This window comes from Halichoerus grypus, chromosome 12 (assembly GCF_964656455.1).
Source record: "Halichoerus grypus chromosome 12, mHalGry1.hap1.1, whole genome shotgun sequence".
NCBI lineage: Eukaryota > Metazoa > Chordata > Mammalia > Carnivora > Phocidae > Halichoerus > Halichoerus grypus.
Genome location: NC_135723.1, coordinates 89,242,374 through 89,264,387, shown reverse-complemented (window position 1 = coordinate 89,264,387; position 22,014 = coordinate 89,242,374). Strand labels below are relative to the sequence as shown.

Sequence of the window (22,014 nt, the reverse complement as noted above, 5' to 3'; positions counted from 1 at the left end):
TGGCCGGGTGGGGCGGGGGGAGCTATCCTTTCAGCACGTGGGCGGCTGGGCAAGTGGTGGGCAGAACCGTGAACTCCATACGTTAGTCTCTGGTCACTAGTAACTACGGTGACGTAGCTGCAGAGCAAAGACTGTAATGGTCCCCGAAGAACTGCTGTTTGCAGGGCAGAAAAAAGAATTCCTTTATGCACCAAAAGCACACCTCATTACCGAGCAAATGTCTGCAGAGCCGAGCAATGAGTAAAAGTCCAGGCCCGGTGACCCTACTACCAAAGCTCGTCTTTGCTTAAGGAAGGGCTTTTTGCTCACTGAGGCCATCAGCCCAGGAAGTGTGATTTATTCATTCAACAAATATGAATTTAGTGTTTACTCGGTGCCAAGCCCTGGGACTCCAGAGCTGAATGCATGACATAAAACCCTGACCTTCTGGATACATGCCAGCGCCTCCCCCTCCCCCCGGCCCCTTCTCTAGGCCAGCTCCGTCGGGTTCGTAGGAGGCCCCAAAGGAGCCCCGCGAGGGCAGCGGGGGGCCACCCCGGGGAGTGGCCATGCTGTGGACACCGCACCCGCCCGCCCTGCCTTCCAGGCTCCTGCTCTGCTTCATGTGCTGCACCACGCTGCTGTCCATGTGGCTCTCCAACACGTCCACCACCGCCATGGTGATGCCCATCGTGGAGGCCGTGCTGCAGGAGCTGGTCAGTGCCGAGGACGAGCAGCTCGTGGCTGGCAGCTCCAGCGCCGAAGAGGCCGAGCCCATCAGTACTGTTTGCTGGAGTTCACCTCCCCTTCGCCCCCGGGCCCTCCTCTTGGGACACCGCCCAGCTCAGGGCCGCCCCCAGAGCCCTCACCTGTGCCCCTCCCCTCCCCTCAATCCCAGGCCAGCCCTCGGAACCTGAAGCTCCCTTGTGACCCCACATTCCTGGCTCTTCCTTCCTCCCCTGCTCACAGCAGCCACCTCTGCTCCTTTCCCCCAAACACTCGAGGGTTCTGGCAACACCCTGGGCCTGCCTGTGTCCGCAAGCCCCGCCATGCTTTCAGAGCGGAGGGAAGGGCAGTGGTCACGCCTGCCTCCAGCAGGATCTGCCCTCGTTTTCCCTGTTCAGCCCCAGCCCTGAGCCCCTGCCCTGCACGGTCAGCTCCAGCCTCCACATCTCATGTCTGCTTTCCTTTGCTCCTGTAGGTCTTGATGTAAACAACAGCCAACCCTCTCTGGAACTCATCTTTGTCAATGAAGAGTGAGTATGACTGCCCTCCTCCCAGACGGAGCCTTGCCAGGTCTATTCCAGAGGTCAGGAAAGTGGGTACCTGAACAGCTCTTTTAGATGTATGGGCCCAGCTCACGTCCCGCCACACCACCACCTCCCTCTGCCCTAATTTCCTCTCCGTATCTGGGAACCACCTGCCAAGAGCCTGAGGGCAACTCCCTCAACCACAGGGAGTGGCAGCCATGAGGGAAGAGACAGAAAGACTGACTGAATCTGATTGTCCACACATCTACCAAGTAGAACTGAAGTAGAAGAATACTACATTTAGTTAATGGAAAAACATAATAAATGTCACTGGAGATTCTCAGAGAATCACAGAGTATCTTCTAGATACTAGATATGGTCTTACTAGATTTGGCCTTGTCAGATATGACAAGGAAAGATGAGGTGATAGGCAGTGGATTTGAGGACAGTTGATGAGAGAGTCGCATGAGGGCGGGGAGAAGCTAAAAAAGGAGAAATACGCCCCCAAGCATTCATGTGAGACAGATCCATTAATAGCTCATTTCTTCCAGAAATTCTATATCAAAATGTGGTCTTCAAGGGATACTGTGATGAATGTTGCCTTTAAAGGTTGGATGTGCAGCAGAGCTGAGTTTTGCAGTTTGGTATCTTCTTGGGCAACGAGAGCTGCCCTGAGTGCAACCAGCACGTGTGAGGGGAGAACATAGAAAGGTGGGGACAAGCTTTGCTCTCCCCCGCACTGCTGCCTTCAGTCACAGCTGTCCGATTCCCTTCTGTGGCCCTGGACAAGATCTCAGGCAAACTTCACTGCTCTCTGGTTCTTTAAGGTGTTAGAACAGAATGAGCTCCTTTGCAGGTAGTCAGCAGTCTGGTCCAGACTCCGAAACTTCCGTCTCTCAGCCACAGTGCCTCCTGCCTCCTGTCCCCCGGGCCTGCAGGGTCAGAGGTCAGAGTGCGTGGGGACAGACTCCTCTTTCACCCTTCCTCCTCCCAGCCTCAGGGCTCCCACCCCTCCCTCTGCTGCCTCTGACCCCTCCAGGCGTCCTCCCCTCTCTGAGACTCCCTCGCTCTCCCACTTGCCAGGGGCCCACATTCAGCATCTCTGGAGTGTCCCCTTGAGGCGCCCTCTGCAGAGCGCCAGGCCTGATGGCGGTGGTGAGGAGCTCCCGGGTGACCACTCACCCCCACCCCTCGGTTCTGTGCTCTGCTGCCTCACTCCCCCAGAGCGTCTTCGTTCTGGGGGTTGCCTTGGCCTCTTGGGTAGGGCCTCTTCAAGACGGCTCTGGCCCTGCCACCTTCCATGTGCATCACCCGCCACAAGACTCCACATTATGCCCTGCCTTTGTTCTTCTCCAGACCTATATATATGTCCCCAAACTCTGAAGCAGAAGCTCAAGTTGTCCCTCGAACTCTCTCAGCAGAGTGCTGGTGGGAGCCTGGCCATTTTCCGGGGGAGGATGGCAGTCTTCTGGGGTGGCCAGCACCTCCCATGCTGTCTGAGGGGCTCCGGGCCTGCCCTTCTCACCCGATTTGGGAAGGAGGGAGGGGAAACATCATACCACTCTACTCCTTCCAGGCTAACGACCCTCTCCAAACGCTTCCCTCCGAACCCCCATCAACCCCTTACCCTCCCCTGGGGTAGCCTGGACATGGCTATCGGCCATGGGACCCCAGGCCTGCACACGTGTCCAACACCTGTCTTTACAGTGAGCTCATGGCACCCACTGTCCTCAGAACTAAGACAAATCAAAGCATGCATTTAGCACTGAGTGTAGCCAGTAAGCTACAGTTCAGTTCCCACCTTCCCCTCACCCCCATCCTCTTGCTCTCATCTGCCTTTCTCCATGTGCAGCCCAGACTCTCCCTACTCCTGCAACCTCAGAGAAGCATTTCACAAGGTTCTCCTTCTAGACAGTGACCTTCACCGAGTCAGCCGGTGAGAATGTGGTCAGGGCTCCTCTCTGGGCCCACTGTCTACTCTGTACGTGCAGGTAGGAATACCGGCGCCATCCATCTGTTACGAGGATAACAATGTTGTGAGGACTAAAGTCCATATTTAAGTGCTTGGCCCCTAAAAAGCACTCCATGTTAGTTATTAGGAGTGTCAGCACTGCTTCTAAGGAAATGCTGTGTCCCCACAAATCCTGACAGCATCTCTGGAAGGCCGGGAAGCCTCGGGTGAGATTAGTCGTCTTTGTAGCCTAGGAAACTGGACCCTAGAGGGGTCACTTACACCAAACACCAATGGGGGGGTGGGGCATTCCCATCTCATGAAGTCGGATCCACTGTTGTTTTCTCATGTCCTTTGCTTTGTTCCAGCACATCGACTGCAGACTTCACCTCTCTGATGCAGAACAAGGTAAGGCCTTGGGTTTTTTCTGTGCTTTAAGATCACTTGGAAGTCCCTCAAGATAACTCAGGGACAGAGACGTCCTAGAGCCCAGTGGCAGCCACTGATGTGAAAACACAGAGGTGCTTACACGAGCCCGGACGTGAGAAGGGTTGCACGGGCTCCGGGCGAGGGCCTGCATCTCTGAACCCTGGCCCTGAGAGGGCTTAGCCTCATAAAGTACAGGCTAGCCTTTCCCGTGGAAGCCCAATACTCAGCCATCCAGATTTCCAAGAGTCACAGATTCACCCTCAGGATTCCTTGCACTGGGGATTGCATACAAAAACTATATTATAAAAAGGGTCACATTTAAAGATTTATTTATTTATTTATTTTAGAGAAAGAGAGCATGCACTTGTATGGGTGGGGGGAGGAGCAGAGGGAGAGAATCTTCAAGCAGACTCCCCGCTGAGTGCAGAGCCTGATGTGGGGATCGATCCCACGATCCATGAGATCATGACCTGAGCTGAAACCAAGAGTCGATGCTTAACTGACCGTGCCACCCACGTGCCCCAAAAGGGTCACATTTATAGAGGAAAGCAGAGTTTATGGCCTCACCTCTTCCCCCAGAACTGGTTTCACATCTCCTTATATCAGCCCAAATTTTGATCACCAAACTGTGGACTTTGTTGTGGTGAGGTTTTGTTTTGTTTTGTTTTGTTTTCATTTTCTTTGTGTTAAAGAAAAATGAAGGATTCTTCATTAGCTAATGAAATTCCAGAAAGTCAAGCTGTCCTACAAGGACAGAGCCATGTTCTGCCAAGTTTCAAAAGTCTCTGCAAATGGGCTGCTTTGCACCCGCTGGATGGGACTCTGTGTCTTGGAGGCACAGTGGGGTGTTTCCCCACTGCATGCTCTCCCTGGCTTCTGGTCTCCGATGGCCACAGTGCTGAGGCGTGGGATGCGTGGGGCGATTATGCAGCCCCTCTTGAGGCCTGCCACCTCCTCTTCCTGACAGTGGGACGGTCTTTGTCCCCACAGAACGTGAATGGTGTGCCCAGAATCACCAACCCGGTCAAAGCAGCAAATCCCCAGGGCAAGAAGGAGCACCGGTCCCAGGTAATGGAACTCACCCTCTGACCCTGTTTCCTACATGAAATGCCTTGAGCTTCCCAAGGGGCACCGGTCTTGAAGTTAGGAGGGCATCAGGCTAGTGTGCCGTCACCAGGCAGTCCATCCACAGGCAAGTCTGACCTGCGTATGCCACGGGGATAAAACATCTAACTCACTGTTGATTTTGGCAAGTCATTCTACCATCTGAGCCCCTGTTTTTTTCTTCAGCTATAAAAGCTGGATCAGAGGTGTTCAAATTTTTTCCTCAAAGGTGCTTCGGGGACAATGCAAGTGTTGTATTTGAGTATTCTGAGACTGTAAGCAAATGGCTTTTCTTGTGTGAATGAGTATTTTTCCTGCTTGCTGTACCACTGAAACAAAATAGACCTTGAAGTTGGCCTAAAGTTGCGGCTATCAGTTATAGCCCTTGATTTCAAATTTTTGTGTCCATCCAAATAATCTCAAATATTTAACATTCATCATCAGCATAAATAAATGCCACCATTTCTGAAACACTGATTGTATACCAAGCACAGCGTGCTGAGCATTTTCTCCCTAGTCTTGGCTCAGGGAGGTAGCAGTCTTGAACTCTATTTCTGCAGATGAGGCAAAGAGATGACATCATGTGGCCCAAGGCCTGAGAGCCAGTAAGCAGGGAGAGGAGCATCTTGATTCAAATCCAAGTCTCCCTGGCCACACGTATCTACTTTCAGTTATAAAACAGACGTATGCTGATTAAATGCTACGTTACGTTTTAAATATTGGAGGTCCATGAAAATTTTCGTTAGAAGAAAGGATCGTGGAAAACCACTGGACCAGAGAATCTATGAGGTCCCTTACAGCTCTGATAATGAATCTCTCAGGAAGGCTTGCAAGGGTCCAGACTGCCTTGGGCCCTCCTACGAGGTGGGGCACTATGTAAACTTTGAGAGGGAGGCAAGGTAGCCTCTTCCCCGTGGGTTTCCCAGGATCTGGCCTGCTGATGTTTGCCCCAGGTGGTTCCTGGTCCCATAAAGACTCAGTGGGGGGAGAATAGGCCTAGAGGGGCAGAGGGTACTTGCTGCTGCTGCTTTTCTTTTTTAAGATTTATTTATTTATTTGAGAGAGAGAGCGCGCACAGTGGGGGGAGTGGGGGGAGGCAAAGGGAGAGGGAGAGTCTTTTTTTTTTTTTTTTTTTTTTTTAAAGATTTTATTTATTTATTTGACAGAGAGAGACACAGCGAGAGAGGGAACACAAACAGGGGGAATGGGAGAGGGAGAAGCAGGCTTCCCGCGGAGCAGAGAGCCCGATGTGGGGCTCGATCCCAGGACGCTGGGATCATGACCTGAGCCGAAGGCAGACGCTTAACGACTGAGCCACCCAGGCGCCCCGGGAGAGGGAGAGTCTTAATCAGGCTCCACGCTGAGCTGGGAGCCTGACACAGGGCTTGATCCCACGACCCTGAGATCACGACCTGATCCACCACAAGAGTCAGACACTTAACTGACTGAGCCACCCAGGTGCCCCACTTGCTTCTTTATCTACACTGGAGGCCAGGGGTCAGCAACCTCTGACCCTGAAAGGCCACCATCTGGGCCAAGCAGGGCCTGAGAGGAGCACTGAAGGCTAGCCTTATATGCAAGGGGAGGGGGAGAGTGGGGAGGCAAAACCAAGAGGCAAGAGGCAGAAAAGAGTGAGGAGAGAATCCCACACTGGATTCCCTCTGCAACCCAAGGCTTCTTTCTCAGTCACCTCCCGGTCAGGACTGTCACTCCAGCTCCAGAGAGAACCACCACCTTCCATGTGTCATTCACATGCAAAGCGGAGAGCAACCAGTTTTGCTAGAGTTCAAGTGAAACAGAACATGCTGTGACTAACAACAAAAGTAATAACAGCTTACCATTCGTTAAATGCCAGGAAGTGTTGTTCTAAGTGCTTTACATATATTACTTCAATGACTCTTCACAGCAATCTGGTGGAGAAAATGGGACTTCCTTCATTTTGCAGAAGAGTATGCAGCTCAGAGGGGCTGCCCAAGTTGCTGAATGGTAGAACGAGGACTGGGATTTGTCTTTCTGACACGCAAGCATAAAACCTTTCCGCGGCACCATGGTGCCCCTGCCCATGCTTTGTGTGCTGGACAGCCCACACTGGCTTGGAAAGATGCACTGGTTTTTCTCTGATAGGAAAAGCCGCTAGTCCTGATCCCTGGCCCCAGGAACCAGGAGCTCAACAGAAAGTACAAGTCCCAGCATGACCAGATGATCTGCAAGTGCCTCTCTCTGAGCATATCTTACGCCGCTACCATTGGGGGCCTGACCACCATCATTGGCACGTCCACCAGCTTGATTTTCTTAGAACACTTCAACAAGTAAGTAACTCACCTGGTCGACAGATACCCACTAACCACGCACTCCGTGTCAGGAGAAGAACTAGGTGCTAAGGATAGGGCAGAAAAAGAAACTAGAGCAGTTTCCATACCAAGAGGGAAAAGAGACGATGGAGCATGACAGTTCAGTGTGACTGGAGAAGGGTGGGGTTCTGCTGGGAGAGCCCACAGGGGCTGCCCAGTCACGGGGAGGACATGCCTCCCCAAGGACACAGCTAGGGAACAAGACCGGAAGCACAGCGGGCATACACTGGATGAAGGGAGGTTTTCCAGACCAAGACAACAGTGAGTGGGAGGACTCAGAGGCGAGAGAGCAGAGCACGTAAGAGAGAATGGTAGAGGGCAAAGGGAGGCCAGGGAGGTGGACATGCAGATCACAAAGGGCTTCTTGAGGCCCAGGAAGGACCTTGGACTTCATCCGAAATGCCATGAGAAGCCTTTGAAGAATTTTAGGGAGGGAGTGAGGTGATCAGATTTATAGTTTTGAAAAACTGATTCTGGACTGAAAAAATGGAAAAGAGAAGGTATGCCTATTTTCAGCAGGAGGGCAACTTTGGACACCACTGCAGATGCCCAGGAGAGAGCTGGTGGTGGCCTGCTGACCCAGGCAGTAGTGAGGAGAAATGGTCAGATCTGAGAGATAGGCAGAGGTAGGCTTGACCAGCCTTGGCAGGATTAGAAAAGGCCTGAGAGAGGGAAAGGCCAAGTCTGATTGTCAGACTCACGGCCTCCGCAGCTGGGGGAACAGAGTTGCCCTTGACCTACAAGAGCAGAAAAATAAGGAAATGTTGACATGGAGGTTGAGATGGCCAGATGGATACACAGCTCTGAATCTCAAGAGAAATTTCCAGGCTAAAGGCATAGATTTAGAATCAGTGGCCTCCAGAGCTGTCTTCATGAGCACACAACCTGTGTGATCACACCAGACCACCATGCTCAGAAGGGCCCCACACTTAGCTTGAGGTTCTGCCCTCACCATCTGAAAATTCTTAATCATTTTTTAACAAGCGGCCCCACATTTGCATTTTGTACTGGGGCGCACAAATTAGATGTTAGTGGGTCCTGGTGGGATGCATATGGAAATTGAAGCCAGGAGAGTGAAGAAGATCGATCACTCAGGGAGAACATATAGAGTAAGTAGAGCAGGGGCCATAAATATGAAGCTCAAATATTTAAAGTAGACTGTAAATGAGAGAACAATAGGTATCACACAGGGAAGAGAAAAATCTGGTGTCATTCTATCCAAGAGAAGAAAGTGTTCAAGGAGATGGAGTGGGCCATATTGTTTAAAGTGGCTGAATAACTAAGCAAAAGAAGGACAAAAATGTGTCCATTCGATTCAGTGACGTGGAGGTTACTGGTGACCTAGGCAAGAGCACTTTGGTGAGCTCCCTGGATCTCCACTGGTCTGAAAGTGCCACCATGCTGTTTTTCTTGGCACTGGTGAACAGACCACCCCCAGAGTTCATTCTGGCAGTGTTTCAAAAATCTACAGATTAGTTGTTACACTTTCTAAAGTGCTATAGATGGGAATAGGCCCTCCTCTGTATCCACAAAAGTCTATTTAATCTATTCTAAAAACCCATTCCCTTTCCTGGGTCAAGGAACAGGGCCTAGATTCTATGTACAGGGAAGAGATGATGCAACAGACTTTACGCCTGTTAGCCCCTACAGACCAGAGTGAGTCACTCAATGACTTATACCCCCTGGTATCCTTCTAGCTCCGAAAGCCCTTCTTTCCACCACCACCCCCCACTCTCAGTGACCCACTCTGGCCCTTAGGGGAGGCACAAGCTGTCACAATTTCCCAAGAAGCACATGGATGGTAAAGGTAAGTCCCTGACCAGGCCACAGTGCAAAAAAGCAGATGTCTCTGTGATGAGAGAGAAGATGAAGCACTCTTACATCCTGTGTTTCCACTGCATCCTCTCTGGGGGCGGGGTGGGGGGGATTCTGCTCTTGGTCTTTCTCTTTTTCCACGCAGTGCCTAGTGTGAAAAGAGGGGCAGTCTCTTCCCACCTTAGAGGTGGGAGAAGAGCCCAAGAGGAAAGGAACACAGGTGTTGTCTAGGTTAAAGTCATGGCTCGCATGTGGCCCATCCCGGCTCCCCAGGAAATAACTCCTGGGCTGAGGGGGCACAGCTCTTCCTGATGAGTGAAGAGTCCTCCGGGTAACCTCCCTGAGACCCTAGGGCAGCAGTGGATGTTGATGAAGGATTTGGAGATTCCAAGTCATGGTTCTCCTAGGGGCACAGTTAATACCTGGAAACTTCATGATGTTCTCTAGTCCAAACTTGTCCGGAATCGGTGCCTTGCATCCCTCAAAGCTCACATTCCTTCAGGAACTTTATAAACCAAGTATACCAGACTGCCCTTTCCATTCTCTGTTGTCCTGAAAACCAGATGAGTAAACTTATAAGAATCTCTACATAAATTAAGATCAAAACAGCTCCCGATTGGTTCTCCTGAGTGCCAGGTATGCATACTTCAGTGATATCAAGTGTGGTTGGTTAGGTGCCCTTTTTAGCTTACTTCATAATGCTTGGCTGGGCCCTGTGCAGTTGCAACTGTCAAATACGTGAGTTCTAGATAATGTGTTACCACGTCGTTACCCTTAGCTCTGATGTATGTCTTCTTAGGAGCATTTAGCTTATCACCCCCAGAAACCACATGGGAATCCATCCTTTTCTTATCACTGACCTGGTTCTTTCCCTTCCAGCCAGTACCCCGCTGCAGAGGTGGTCAACTTCGGCACCTGGTTCCTCTTCAGCTTCCCCATCTCCCTCATCATGCTGGTGGTCAGCTGGTTCTGGATGCACTGGCTGTTCCTTGGCTGCAAGTGAGTGCCAGGGCCCTGCCGGCGAGGTACCGAGGCTCTCCTGTCTATCCAGAGTCATGGCGGGAGCCCTGGGGAGCACCACCCAAGGGGGAGCTGCTGAGTAACCACGGAGGATGTGCGAGGAGAAGACACTGGACTAGACAGGGAGTCAGGCATCCCCTGTTCTAGACACTAAACATACATGGCCTCGGCACTTCACTATGAGCTCTGCAATGGAATGTTCTTAATTCCAACTCACTGGTTAAAGGAACCGTCAGATTTATAAAAAGTCTGAATGGGAGGGTGGTTAATGTAGTTTCATTTCTCTCAAAGCATACAGAGTAATTTGAACTAACTTTTAAAGAAATGTGACTCCAAGTAGAAGTTTCCTTAGGCTTAATTTTATAGACATGAGCGATTCATACATAGTAGTTGCATGAAATATTCACGTACCTCTCAAAGTCATAAGTTAGATATTCTTCTTGCAATATTATTCCTGATATTAATCTGCCTAGCAAGCCTTTCTTCATAACTATATTTCAATCAGCCTCAAACACATAACGGGAAGATATATATGATGTTTTGCTATCGGTCCATGGGACCCAAGACTCCCATTGCTCAGGGAATGTTCTCTGAGCGGCTTTTTTTTTTTTTAATAACTCAGAGGTTACTATCAAATCAATGATAGCTGTATATTTCTATACCTCCAGTATGTAGAAGATACCCCACATAAATACACTCGCACAAGTCTGTAAGACATGATACTTCACGTCAATACACCAGAGATGTACCCAAATGGATATACCCGGAAGCCTAGGGGAGAGGCTGAGGGCAGGCTGTGTAACCTGGCAGATAAAAGTCGTAGGAGAGCTGGGGTTGGAGAGAAGAGGGGACAAGTGACCACAGCAAGCCAGCAGTTTAGCATTTGCTAATCCTTGACTCCTGTGGGCCTCAGAAGCATGTTTCCTTTATTCTTCTCGTTCTTCCTTCTCAGTTTTAGAGAAACCTGCTCTCTGAGCAAGAAGAAGAAGACCAAAAGGGAAGAGGTGTCAGAGAAGAGAATCCAAGAGGAATATGAAAAGCTGGGAGCCATTAGGTAAAAATCAGCCATTCACCCTCTCTCCTTCTCCAGGAGAGAAAACATGGCAGGTGAAGCCCACAAGCAGCCTTGTTCAACAACCACAGCCCCTTGAGCTGGGGAATTTTCCACAACTATGAATCCAGGCCTTTAGAGATGCTACTGAATGCCCGAGTCGAGCGGGCCCAGATTCCAGGTGGCCACCCTTCCCCTTTGCCGTTTTCCAAGTCCAAGGTAGAGCCGCGGTGTGGGGTGGATGGCACAGACGGGGCCTCCAGATGGACAGAAGAGAGAGACAGCACAGCCACCCTCTTGGGACAGGCCCAGTTCCCCACACTGCTCTGACTGGGCCACCGCCAGTCCTATGGCCACTCCTGGGGAGCTGGGGGCATTAGGCATTCTCAAATACAGGCTTGAAGACAGAGGGCCCGAGGACTCGCCACCCCCATCAGCCATTATCAGCTTTCCCCAGTGACCCCATGCCCTAGTTGGTGCCATTTTTCTCATTTTAGGGCAACAGGCAGGTACAGCTTTGGGCAAAAGGATCCTGGTATAAGCAGTATTTTAAAATGTTTTAATTTATAAAAGGAATACCCGTTCACTGTAGAACATTTAGAAAATACAGGAAAATATAAAGAAAAAAACTAAAATTGACTTCTATTTATTCAGTGTTAACTGTTAACAACTGTTACCATAATGTACTCTTCCTTCCATCCTTCTTTTTGGTGCAAAATTGTATGTATTTTTGCTAAAATTCAGTCCAAACTGAACACAGTTTTAGATCTTGTCCTTTTTTCACTTAGCTTTAGACTGTCATTATATTCAATCCAGGCCATTAGCTCTGCAGTGCAAACATGATTGTTAGGTGCGTCTCATTCGAACCTGTAGTTACACCAAAATGTATTTGATGTCATGGAATATCACTGAATGTGTAGATTGTTTCCACTTTGAATGTTCAATTTTTAGATAGATAACATATCACTGTGCATTTCTGGTTATTTCCTTACATGAAAGGAAGGACTGAATTTAAGGCTCCTGACATACATCATCAAATTCCCTCCGAAAAGGACCCCGCTCCTCCCCCCGCCCCCCCTCCAGCATTCTCCTTGGAGGCCGCTCTGCGTTGTATAAACATATGCTGCCGTACCACCTCACCCCTTCCCACCTAGCTTCTCCAGGAGACGTGGGTGACGTCCCATTTTCCGGCAGTTTCTCAGTCCTCTTCCCACTTCTCCTCAGTGACTCGGAGTGGTGGGGCAGCCACTGTCTTGTCCCCGGGATGGGGGCTCTGAAGCGCACCCCACGCGAAGGGAAAGAGCGAAGAGAAACCTCCCAGCTCCTGGAGCGGCTTTTCCTGTTGTATCTTACAGCTACCCTGAAATGGTAACTGGATTTTTCTTCATCCTGATGACCGTGCTGTGGTTTACCCGGGAGCCTGGCTTTGTTCCTGGCTGGGATTCTTTCTTTGAAAAGTAAGTGGTACTGTCTCCTCCTTAAGAGTAAGCCCCTGACGCAGACCCTTCAGACAGTTCCCACCAGCGTCCCTCCTCGACTCCTCGTAGGGGCAGCCGTGAGCCCAGAAAGCACTCCGTCCCCCTGGAAGTGCCCCCTTCTCAAGGAAACCCATGCGGAGTCAGGAAGAAAATACAGTGTGTGGCGTCGGGTCTGGGGTTGGCATCTGGTGCTGCCCCGGACCAGCCTTGTGACCTTGGTCTTGTACTTAAGCTCTTGAAACCTCAGCTGTCTCGCAGGTGGCTCTGAGGCTGAGGCACAGAGATCAAATGCCCCTGTGAGAGCCTGAGGGGGTGGCTGGGGCCTTGGCAGGCAGAGGCCCCCCGGCCGCCCCTGCAGGACCCCTGAAGGCCGGGCCACAGATCTCTCAGCTCGGCTTCGCAATTGAGCAGACACACACGGAGGTGTGACCCTCGCAGGAAAGAGAACTCATCCTTTTCGAGTCCCCTTTACCGAAGTAACTCCTGATCTCTCCTTCTAAGGGGCCCATAGAGCCACACTAAGACGTCTACCGTAGCCAGGCCCAGCCTCCAGACTTCAACCCTTGCCCGCTAAATCCACCGCTGGATAGCATGGCAGCAGCTGCAGGAAGGAAGGCTGACCACCCGCCAGATTGGGTCCTAAAAAGAGGCACTGTGTTCAGACAGACTGTCCTGAGACATCGTGCCCCCCTCCTGACCCTCCGCCTCCAGCCCTGCTTGTCTCTTTGCTAGGAAGGGCTACCGCACCGATGCCACGGTCTCTGTTTTCCTCGGCTTCCTCCTCTTCCTGATCCCAGCAAAGAAGCCCTGCTTTGGGAAGAAGAGTGACGGTGAGAGAAGTTCAAGGGAAGAAGTCAGGGCTGGCTCTGGTCAATCATACCCAAGGCCGTTCTGGGCGCCCCCCCCCCGGCCTCCCCCTCCCCGAGAGCAGAACAGCCTCCCAAATCATCGGTGCATCAGTTAGGCCCTTGTCTCCCCAAGCCCCACCCATTAGGATTCATCCGGCTCTCCCGCTGTCTACCTGTGATCCAGGGCAGAACCGGGAGCCCTCGCTGGGGATAGAGCCCATCATCACATGGAAGGACTTCCAGAAGACCATGCCCTGGGAGATTGTCATTCTGGTGGGAGGAGGCTATGCTCTGGCTTCTGGCAGCAAGGTAACTCTTGAATTCTGTTCTTCTTGGGCCAAAGATTTTTTAAGCAGCTTTCCCTGATGAGTCATTTTGATTCTGGGAGGAAGATTCACAGGCACCGAGGGAACAGTAGAGCTGGGCGTGGATCCCCTGCCCTGCCCCGAGCCTCTAAGCCGGTGCTACTGAGATCAGCCGTGCTAGGGAGTCACTCCCACCTCACTCACCGGCCCACACTGCCACAGGCAAACGATTGACTGCATTTTACAGCCATGTCCTTCTGGGCATTTGACGGTGGTGGGAGGAGATGTGTCTCTAAGGGTCCAGAGACACCCCACACCCACACACAGCCAACTGTCCCTCCGTCGGTCAGTCCACATGCTTATGTTGAGCCCCTTTGGAGAATGTATGCTAAAGCTGACGTAAATGCTATTCATAGGCCCTGATTTCCTGATTGGGAGGAATTGGGATGCGATCTTATAAAAGGGACTGGTGGGAAATAGTTGAATTTCCTAAAGTGTTAGCCCTTCCTGAAATAGGAAACGATCCCCCAAATGAATCAGGTTCACACTGTTTCTCCCTTGACTTTCGCTATATTCATTAACTTGGCTCACTTTTTGACTGCCCATTCGTTGAAGGTCAAGGCTATCTGCATCAGTAATAATATCACAGAATCCTCCACTTGGAAGGAACCTTGGAGGACACTGAGTCTGATCTCCTACCCAGTTGAGAGAATTCCAACCCCTGGGCTTGGACCCCACCAGTGACAGGGCACTCCCTGAGCAGGGAACAAAGAATTGTTCTTTACTTTTAGCTCAGATCTGTATGTCTTCCACTGTTGGCTCTGGCTCTGTCCTCTGGAACCCCATCCTAGGTAATAATTATTAAAGTCATAAAAAGTTATTAGATCCCCTTAGATCTTTTTTTTCCCCCCCAACAAAAACTCCCTAGTTCCTTCAACCATTCTTCAAGATGTAGTGACCCCTTACCATGTTGGCCTCTCTCCTCAGCCTCACTACACTTTGCCCTTGGCCTTATTTAAACATGGTCCAGAGGTGGTCAGTCTACTGCAGAGTAAAGCAGTCATATTACCCAAGCCCCATCTCTCACCTCTGATCCAAGCACCAATCTGTATTTTTATGGAAGCTTTTATAAGGCTTCACTGGCACTCATGTCAACATTTATATTGAAATTGCAGCCAACTAAAACCCTCATTCTTTTCTTAGCCACTATTAAACGTCCCATCTTTCAGCCAATCCTGTATATGTGCTGTTGGTATTTCTAATTCCAAGTTCTAAATATTATACTTCTCTTTATTGAATTTCAGTTGTTAGTTTTGGCCCCTGAGTCTAGCCTGGAAAGATTTTTTTTTTTAACCAAAATTTTGTATGTATTAGAGATAGCATAGTTGATATTTCTGTAAAATCTACTGACTCTACTAATTTAATAATATAATTCAAGTGTGATATAGGTGATTCCTACCGAGTTTGAAATAATTTCAGTCTTGACATGAGGAAAATCCAATGTAAAATGTTTTAGTATCAAGGTTTAAAAAAAAAACAAAAGACTTCCTTTGTTGTGCTTTTTTTCTAACTTGGCAATCTAATTTATCAATTTATTTCAAATTACAATATAAAATAGCTTCTGGAAAAATTTGCTATTAAATTTTTTTCACTTTACTTCTGAGTACTATCTGGATAATGTGATCAATGGAACTCCCATTTCTTTATAAGTACTGTTTCCACTCAGCTAACTGCTCTTCCTCTCCTTTGTCCAGTGGGTACGGTTTAATGTGCTATAAGAGGTAACAATCAGAGAGTTCCTGTCGGCCCCAAAGCTCTGTACCAACCATGAATTGCTGTGGTCCCCACATGTTGGATTTGCAGCTCACGGGCAGTGGAGCAAAAGGAGAAAAGAAAGTGCTCCCAGGGGGCATCTGCCTTCAGCTCAGGTCATGATCCCAGGGTCCTGGGATGAAGCCCCACATCATAGTTGGGCTCTCTGCTCAGCAGGGAGCCTCCTTCTCCCTCTCCCTCTGCCTGCCGCTCCCCCTGCTTGTGCTCTGACAAATAAATAATATCTTAAAAAAAAAAAAAAGAAAAGAAAATGCTCCCAGGTAAAATGGCCACAGCAGAGATCAAATAGCCTTTGGTGAATTCGGAAAAGGGGAGAAAAATCAGCCTGCTGGTAATGTGATGAGGCTGTCTCTAATAGTAAAATATGAGTAGGACTTAGAGCTTGAGGAATCATAAAATGTCTCACCTTGCTTTGGGCCCTACTCTCCAGGTCTGTAGTGCATTGGCAGTCTCTAGGGTAAGCAGGAAAAGTTAGAGCACGTCAGCCATAGAAGGGAGAGGAGGAGGCAGGGAGGGCCGGCGAATGCATATGGCAACGTGAGGTTTTTAGTACAAAAACTCAACCGTGTCCTTTAATTTTCTGAGGAGGGAGGGAATCTTCACTATTGACAAAGGAACAACTTCTAACCAAAGAAGTTATTCCAAGTGGGAAATATTCATTTATTGGAGATCTATATAAATTTTGCTAACGGAAAAGGCTCAAGAGTGGCACCATGCCTTCGTATCTTGTGTCGTGAAAAAGCACTGGTGGACTATAGATCCTGATGTCAGCCATGATGAGATTGAACCTGAAACAGGCCGGACCGCCATGACCAGCTTTGTGGGCCAGCCAGGTGGCACCCTCCCACTGAGTGCAGATAGACTGGGACTCCCTCTATGTAAAGCTTCTAGTGTTCAGCCCTGCCCACTGACTCCCCACAAGCCACAGGAAAGGTTACTGTCCAAAGATGTTGATAATCTTCCCCCCCTTTCACAGGTGATGAGAGCTAGATTTCAAAAGGAGAATTCAGGATTACATTGGGGAGTCTGTGCAAAATCACTGTTGACTGGATGCACAGAGTGAGAATGTCAGAGGCTGGAGAGAGTAATAAGATTGAAGTTGAAGGGCCCGTTGCCCCAAAGATCTCCAGCCCCTGCCAAGCCGTCATGGCAAAATCCTGAGAAGAATCATAGCCATTAGGATGGACGGCTCTCCATGCGCTGTGATGACTGCCCAGGAAACCCTAAGACTGAATGTTACTACAATCATAAAGAATTTTCTGGGCTGTAAAAATGATTCCATCGTCAAATCAGTAATGCTTCTGGGTCCAGTCTGCCTGAAAATAGGATGGCAAATTAGATGCCTCCTAGCGGTTCCTTCCAGCCCCCCACCATCCCTGACCTCCCAGAGTCTAAGAATCCCATGGGGAACGTGTTCTTCCTCCTCTCTTCTTACCATATCACCCGTCTCCCTGTAGACCTCTGGCCTCTCCACGTGGATTGGGCACCAGATGTTGTCTCTGAGTGGCCTCCCACCGTGGGCTGTCACCCTTTTGGCATGCATCCTGGTGTCCATTGTCACAGAGTTTGTGAGCAACCCAGCCACCATCACCATCTTCCTGCCCATCCTATGCAGCCTGGTGAGTAGGGCAGGGCCCCCAGATGTCTGGAGGGGTTGCCCCGGGCCCAGGGAGCAGCTCCCCAGCTGTACTCTCTCCGCTGGTCATTGCCAGACTTCAGTGATTGGTCTCCAGCCGTAGTTTGGAAATGAAGTGTTTCAAATTTGATAGACAGACAGACAGACAGATAAATGGTAGCAAGGGCTCTAGAAACCCTTTTCTGAAAGACTAGGATTAGTTTAGAGGCAGTCCTGAATGGAAACAAGAATGCACAGAATATCCTTAAAACCCTAGGATTCCAATTCCTCACAATCATCATTTCTTTCTCTCCTAAGACCTAAGAGTAGGGCCAGAGGAATAACTACAGAAAATGGGGGCAAGATGCTCCCAGAGGTACACTCAGCTGTAAAGACCAAGACCACAGCTCTATCATCACCACCTCCCCCCAGTTTCTCAGTCCAGGGGGGTCTGAGAATTGAGGCAATGCCAGCCTCATCTCATGGTCTCAGAACAATTTGTTATTCATGAATGAGAGGAGGGGAGCAACTCCCAGATCTCAGCCTGGCTAAGCAGCCCCCGAGGTAACAGACCAGACACAATGCTGCATCTGTCCCATTAGTGAGGGGAAACCTATCAAATGAAGGCTCCTCCCCATCCCCAACAAAATGATATCCTTCTGCTTTAACCCCAGACTACCCCCAGCCACTGTCTTTGCTCTTTGCTCAGGTGTCTCCTTCCAACCGCTCCCTCCATCATCTCATTTGTGTGAGCCTTGGCGTGCACTTAGTTAAAACTCAGCAACACTGAGGGCAAGACCATGGGTTTCAATCCCATACAAAGCAAACATCACCTAGAAAAACACCTTAGTTCTGCACCCCAAGGATGAGGGACCCCTACCTCAACCCAAGCAGCTCATTCATGAGATTTGAGTTTGAAGAATGAATCTCCCAGCGAAAGGATAAAATTAGACCAGCACCAAGAAATGAAACGTCCCTTCTAGGAAGAAACTCAGAGCCCGTGTTTCCATGGGAGTGAGCAGCATGAGCCCCTTGTGAGTAGTGATTTAACTGCCCTCAGCACATGATAACCAGCCAAGGTTAGCCAAAGTCAAGCCACCTTTTAAAGCATGTTTGTGATGTGAAGCCCAAGAAATGAGAGCCGCATCTCAACGCTGATGTTTCTGTGAATTCTCTCTTCTCCTAGTCTGAAACGCTGCACATTAATCCACTCTACACGCTGATCCCAGTCACCATGTGCATCTCGTTTGCAGTAATGCTGCCCGTGGGCAATCCCCCCAACGCCATTGTCTTCAGCTATGGGCATTGCCAGATCAAAGATATGGTAAGTCGTGGATGCCCTCTTCCCACCGTGAGGACAGGGACGAGTGGCTCCACAGCCTTCTCCTGAGGCTTACTTACCATTTTGTAGCAGTGTCTGTGATCTGTCAACACTCAGTCTGGTGTGGTCGAAACAATGGTGCTGGCAAAAAGGCCTTCAGCTGGTCCACAAGCACCAAGAATAGCAAGAACGTGCTCGCCTGCCCTTCCGGGAGAAAGCGGGTACATAGACAGAGACAGCTGGAACAGACCCGAGATGCAGCCCAGGGTGAGAAGGCACAAGGCTCTGCCCCAGTTTCTTCACTGGACCAGTGGGGATGTTCATTGCAAAAGCTGCCAGTTCACTCATAGAAGGGAAGCAGGAGAAACTGTAGGAACCTAGGGTGAAAGGTCTGAGGGGACAGGACCCTCCGTCGAACGCAAGAAGCCCGAGGCAACAATGGCAAAATGAAGCACCCACACCTCCTTTCCTAGTTCTCAGCTGGACTCCCACAAGATGGCTGAGGAGACATCTGGTCAGATTGGAGTGTTGGGCCTATTTACCCTCGACCCCTCAACCTATACTCACTGCTGTGCTCCTGGATATCCAGGCCACTGGGGGAAAAATGAAAACCACTCCTAATTACTGGGGCTGGGCTGTCTGAAATAGGGCTCAGTCCCCCTTCCCGAGGGTCTCACACATTCAGCAGCCCTATAAATAGCAAACGGAGGAAAGGGAGAGTATCAGGCTGGTCACAGATACTCAGATCCTTTCTACCATTCAAACCACTCATCGAAGTCATCTGTAATACTTCAGGGAAGGGAGGGCACAGCCATCGCCCCCCCCCCCATCTCTTATTGCACAACCCTGTCTGCTCGAGAGTTGAGCTCGGTCCCAACTCTCCTGTCCCCCCACTTCCTCTCCTGGGCACCCCCACCACTCACCCCCGCCCCCTGCCACCGTCTTTTCTGGAATCAGGTGATCAGAGACAGTGCCTTTCAAAGGTACCAGATGACAAGAAGTAAGCCAGTCGTGGGTTCTATTCCCAGCCCGGCAGACCTGAGACCTCCATTTCCTCATCTGCGTTAAGATGGGGGTTCCAACTAGAAACTCTGCGTGGTTCCTTTCAGCTCTAAATGACTTGAACTCAGCCCCTTTAGAACCTGCCTCCTCTGGCTAGGGGACCTGGGCAGTTCTCCACGCCCAAAGCCCAGGTAGCCAGGATGATTAGTAAGTCCAGAGCTCTGGCCAGAAAGCAGAGAAGCAACACATCTAGTCACTTGCTTGGAACATTCATTCTCCCTCACAGCTTTCCCAACTCAATGCCAGCTAGTGGACCCGTGGTGGCTAAGCGGTGTGCTTCGTTCCTCCCTCGTAGGCTGCCAGCCATCCTTACCGTCCTTTTTTCCAACTGGCCCTGGCTCTGCCAGCCGTCATCCCTCATACCCCCTCAGCCTGTGTCAATCCCACGGCAGAAATGGGAGGGTTCAGGGTCATGGACGTGACATTCCCTCAGCAGAAAGAAGCAAAGCTAGCGTGTGTCACCCTCCCATGGAAGGAAGGGCTGAGCAGAGGCAGCTGACCTGGTTCTCCAGGTGAACCCAAGGGACACTACTTTCCATACGCTGTTCCTTTGGGAAGGAAAAAACAGTTAACAGTGGCAAAGGCTTCATAGGATAGCGCCTCTCCTACGGGTCCCCATGTGTGTTGGCACAATAAAGGCTCCAAGAAGTTCCTGCCTTAATGCATTTCCCTATCATGTAGCTACAGGATCCTTGCGTATAACAACTCTTAACATTCTAAGACCTGGTGTTCCAAGTACACGCCTTCCAGGCCTCCACTTGGGAGTGAGAACCCAAGTGGAGATGGTTCTACTGGCCTCTCCCATCCTTCCACAGTCCCGAACCACCCTTGGAGGCAACCCTACAGATCCCAGGCAGTGACTGAACAGATCAGGGCCAAGGCGTGGGTGGGGGGCACAGAGAGGAGCACTGGGGGATCTGTGCTGCTGCCTGCTCAGTGACTTAGGGTGGGCTGGTTTGTGTCCTGTAGGTGAAAGCTGGCCTGGGGGTCAATGTCATTGGCTTGGTGATCGTCATGGTGGCCATCAACACATGGGGAGTTAGCCTCTTCCACTTGGACACTTACCCAGCCTGGGCGAAGGTCAGTAACATCACTGATCAGGCCTAACACAAGTGGGCAAACGGTCCAACTGAAGAAGCTGCCAGCACCTAACAGAATCTGACCAAGAGGCCAAGAAAGCCACCAGGAGCACACAACCAACACCAGAAGATTCCACCACCTGCCACCTCAAGTGAAGTGCAGCAAGCCTCCAACAATCAAAACACATGCTTCGATGTTAGTGCCTTCTGCTCTGCCCCCGTCCTTAGCACCATAGTTCAGGGAGACCTGTGCTCTTTCTCACTTCCTGTATCTTGGGCTCTCCACTTCTTTCTGAAGACAGGAAGAGAAGACGTTAGTTGCCGCTCAGAGGCTAAGCCTCAGAAACTAGCCTCACTAGGTTTATTCTTAATATCTTAACCCCTTTTTAGGAATTGAAGGGGAAATCCAAATCACTCTACCTACACACAGATAATGAAACCAGTTACATCTCCTCTTTCAGAGGAAAATCTCCCCCAGAATTTTCTCTTCAGTGTTTCTATCCTAAGCTCTTACCACAAAAAGGCAATCTTGGTAAGTCCTCTTTGTGGCAATCAGTACTCTTTTATCATTACTTAAGCATCTCCCTTCAATGGCTTTTCTTCACCTTTGGCACCAAATTCCCATAAGGAAACAGCGTTCTCCCTTAGAAAGGCGCTGGCAGGGTTCTCTTTGTCAAAGGAAAAGTAGAGGAAGAAGACACACTGAAGTTAGCACAGGTATCCCCTGCTCTTCAAAAGTTCTAGTTACACCACTTCACTTTTACAAAAGGCCTACATTAGTACCTGTTTTCGCTAACCGAAAGAAATCTGAGGAGGATTTTCAGGTTTATGAGAACCTGGTTCTCAGCACTGGTTTTGCAGCGAGCCCTTAGAGGAGCAGTGCGCAACCTGAGCAGCTAGAGTGGTGCCACCATGCCCCCTCCCGGGAAACAACACCCAGCATCTCAGCATCCAGCTGCCAGAGCTGTGAACATCTGGGCTTTATCTTTATTTTGTGCCCCCATTAGCAAGTGTCCTAAGGTATCAGAGAAGCCTAAGAGAGGTTCCTTTTTGAGTCTGCGAATGCTCAAATATTTTTCCATATAAATGAATGGTAACTGCTTCTTTGCTCGATGCCATTTCAGCTTACAAAAGATTTCATAGGAATGCTCTACTTTTGGATAGCGGGGGACACCTGTCTCTCTCATCACTTACCACTAATCCTCAATACCACTGCACTGGTTCAGTTGGGAGGGAGAAAAAATTCTCATACCTGTCTTATTAATGAGGCCAAAACTATCATTAAGACCACAGTACTATTAATGATATCTGACTAGCTTTCTTCTGGATGTAATGAGGAGTTCGTTCCTGAGAAGACAAGTACAGAAAGTTCCAAAGGCATCAGTCACTTTCTACAAGTCAGTGAGCCCCTTGAGGGGAGAGAAGATGTCTTATGTTCCTGAAAGTCTCCAGCAACTTATACAATATAGTAAACTAACTACTCAATAAATGTTGCCCGTGAGAAAAATCACTTCGGAAATCAA

General features: G+C 49.9%; 1 protein-coding gene and 1 long non-coding RNA gene across 4 annotated transcripts in view; one reads left to right on the top strand and one right to left on the bottom strand.

Moving 5' to 3' along the window:
- Positions 1-20,519, top strand: part of SLC13A4 (solute carrier family 13 member 4) — a 41,273-nt gene extending 20,754 nt beyond the window's left edge. The window contains exons 4-16 of one of the 2 annotated variants that reach the window (XM_036100648.2): positions 587-759; positions 1,181-1,235; positions 3,549-3,588; positions 4,600-4,677; positions 6,838-7,022; positions 9,759-9,878; positions 10,852-10,953; positions 12,306-12,407; positions 13,161-13,258; positions 13,461-13,585; positions 16,872-17,033; positions 18,216-18,353; positions 20,382-20,519. In XM_036100648.2, the coding sequence (XP_035956541.2) occupies positions 587-759; positions 1,181-1,235; positions 3,549-3,588; positions 4,600-4,677; positions 6,838-7,022; positions 9,759-9,878; positions 10,852-10,953; positions 12,306-12,407; positions 13,161-13,258; positions 13,461-13,585; positions 16,872-17,033; positions 18,216-18,353; positions 20,382-20,519 (1,516 nt within the window). Of the gene's footprint in view, positions 1-586; positions 760-1,180; positions 1,236-3,548; positions 3,589-4,599; positions 4,678-6,837; positions 7,023-9,758; positions 9,879-10,851; positions 10,954-12,305; positions 12,408-13,160; positions 13,259-13,460; positions 13,586-16,871; positions 17,034-18,215; positions 18,355-20,381 lie in introns of those variants that run through there. The other variant, XM_078059598.1, reaches the window with a different exon arrangement.
- LOC118541176 (uncharacterized) lies at positions 3,964-19,239 on the bottom strand. 2 transcript variants are annotated; one of them, XR_013442889.1, is made up of 3 exons: positions 13,450-19,239; positions 9,302-13,235; positions 3,964-6,623 (listed from the first exon to the last, which is right to left on the bottom strand). It is a non-coding gene; the product is annotated as an uncharacterized LOC118541176 (long non-coding RNA). The 2 variants fall into 2 exon arrangements; XR_013442888.1 differs by having other exon boundaries at positions 3,964-9,431; positions 9,740-13,235.
- Positions 20,520-22,014: the final 1,495 nt, after the last annotated feature.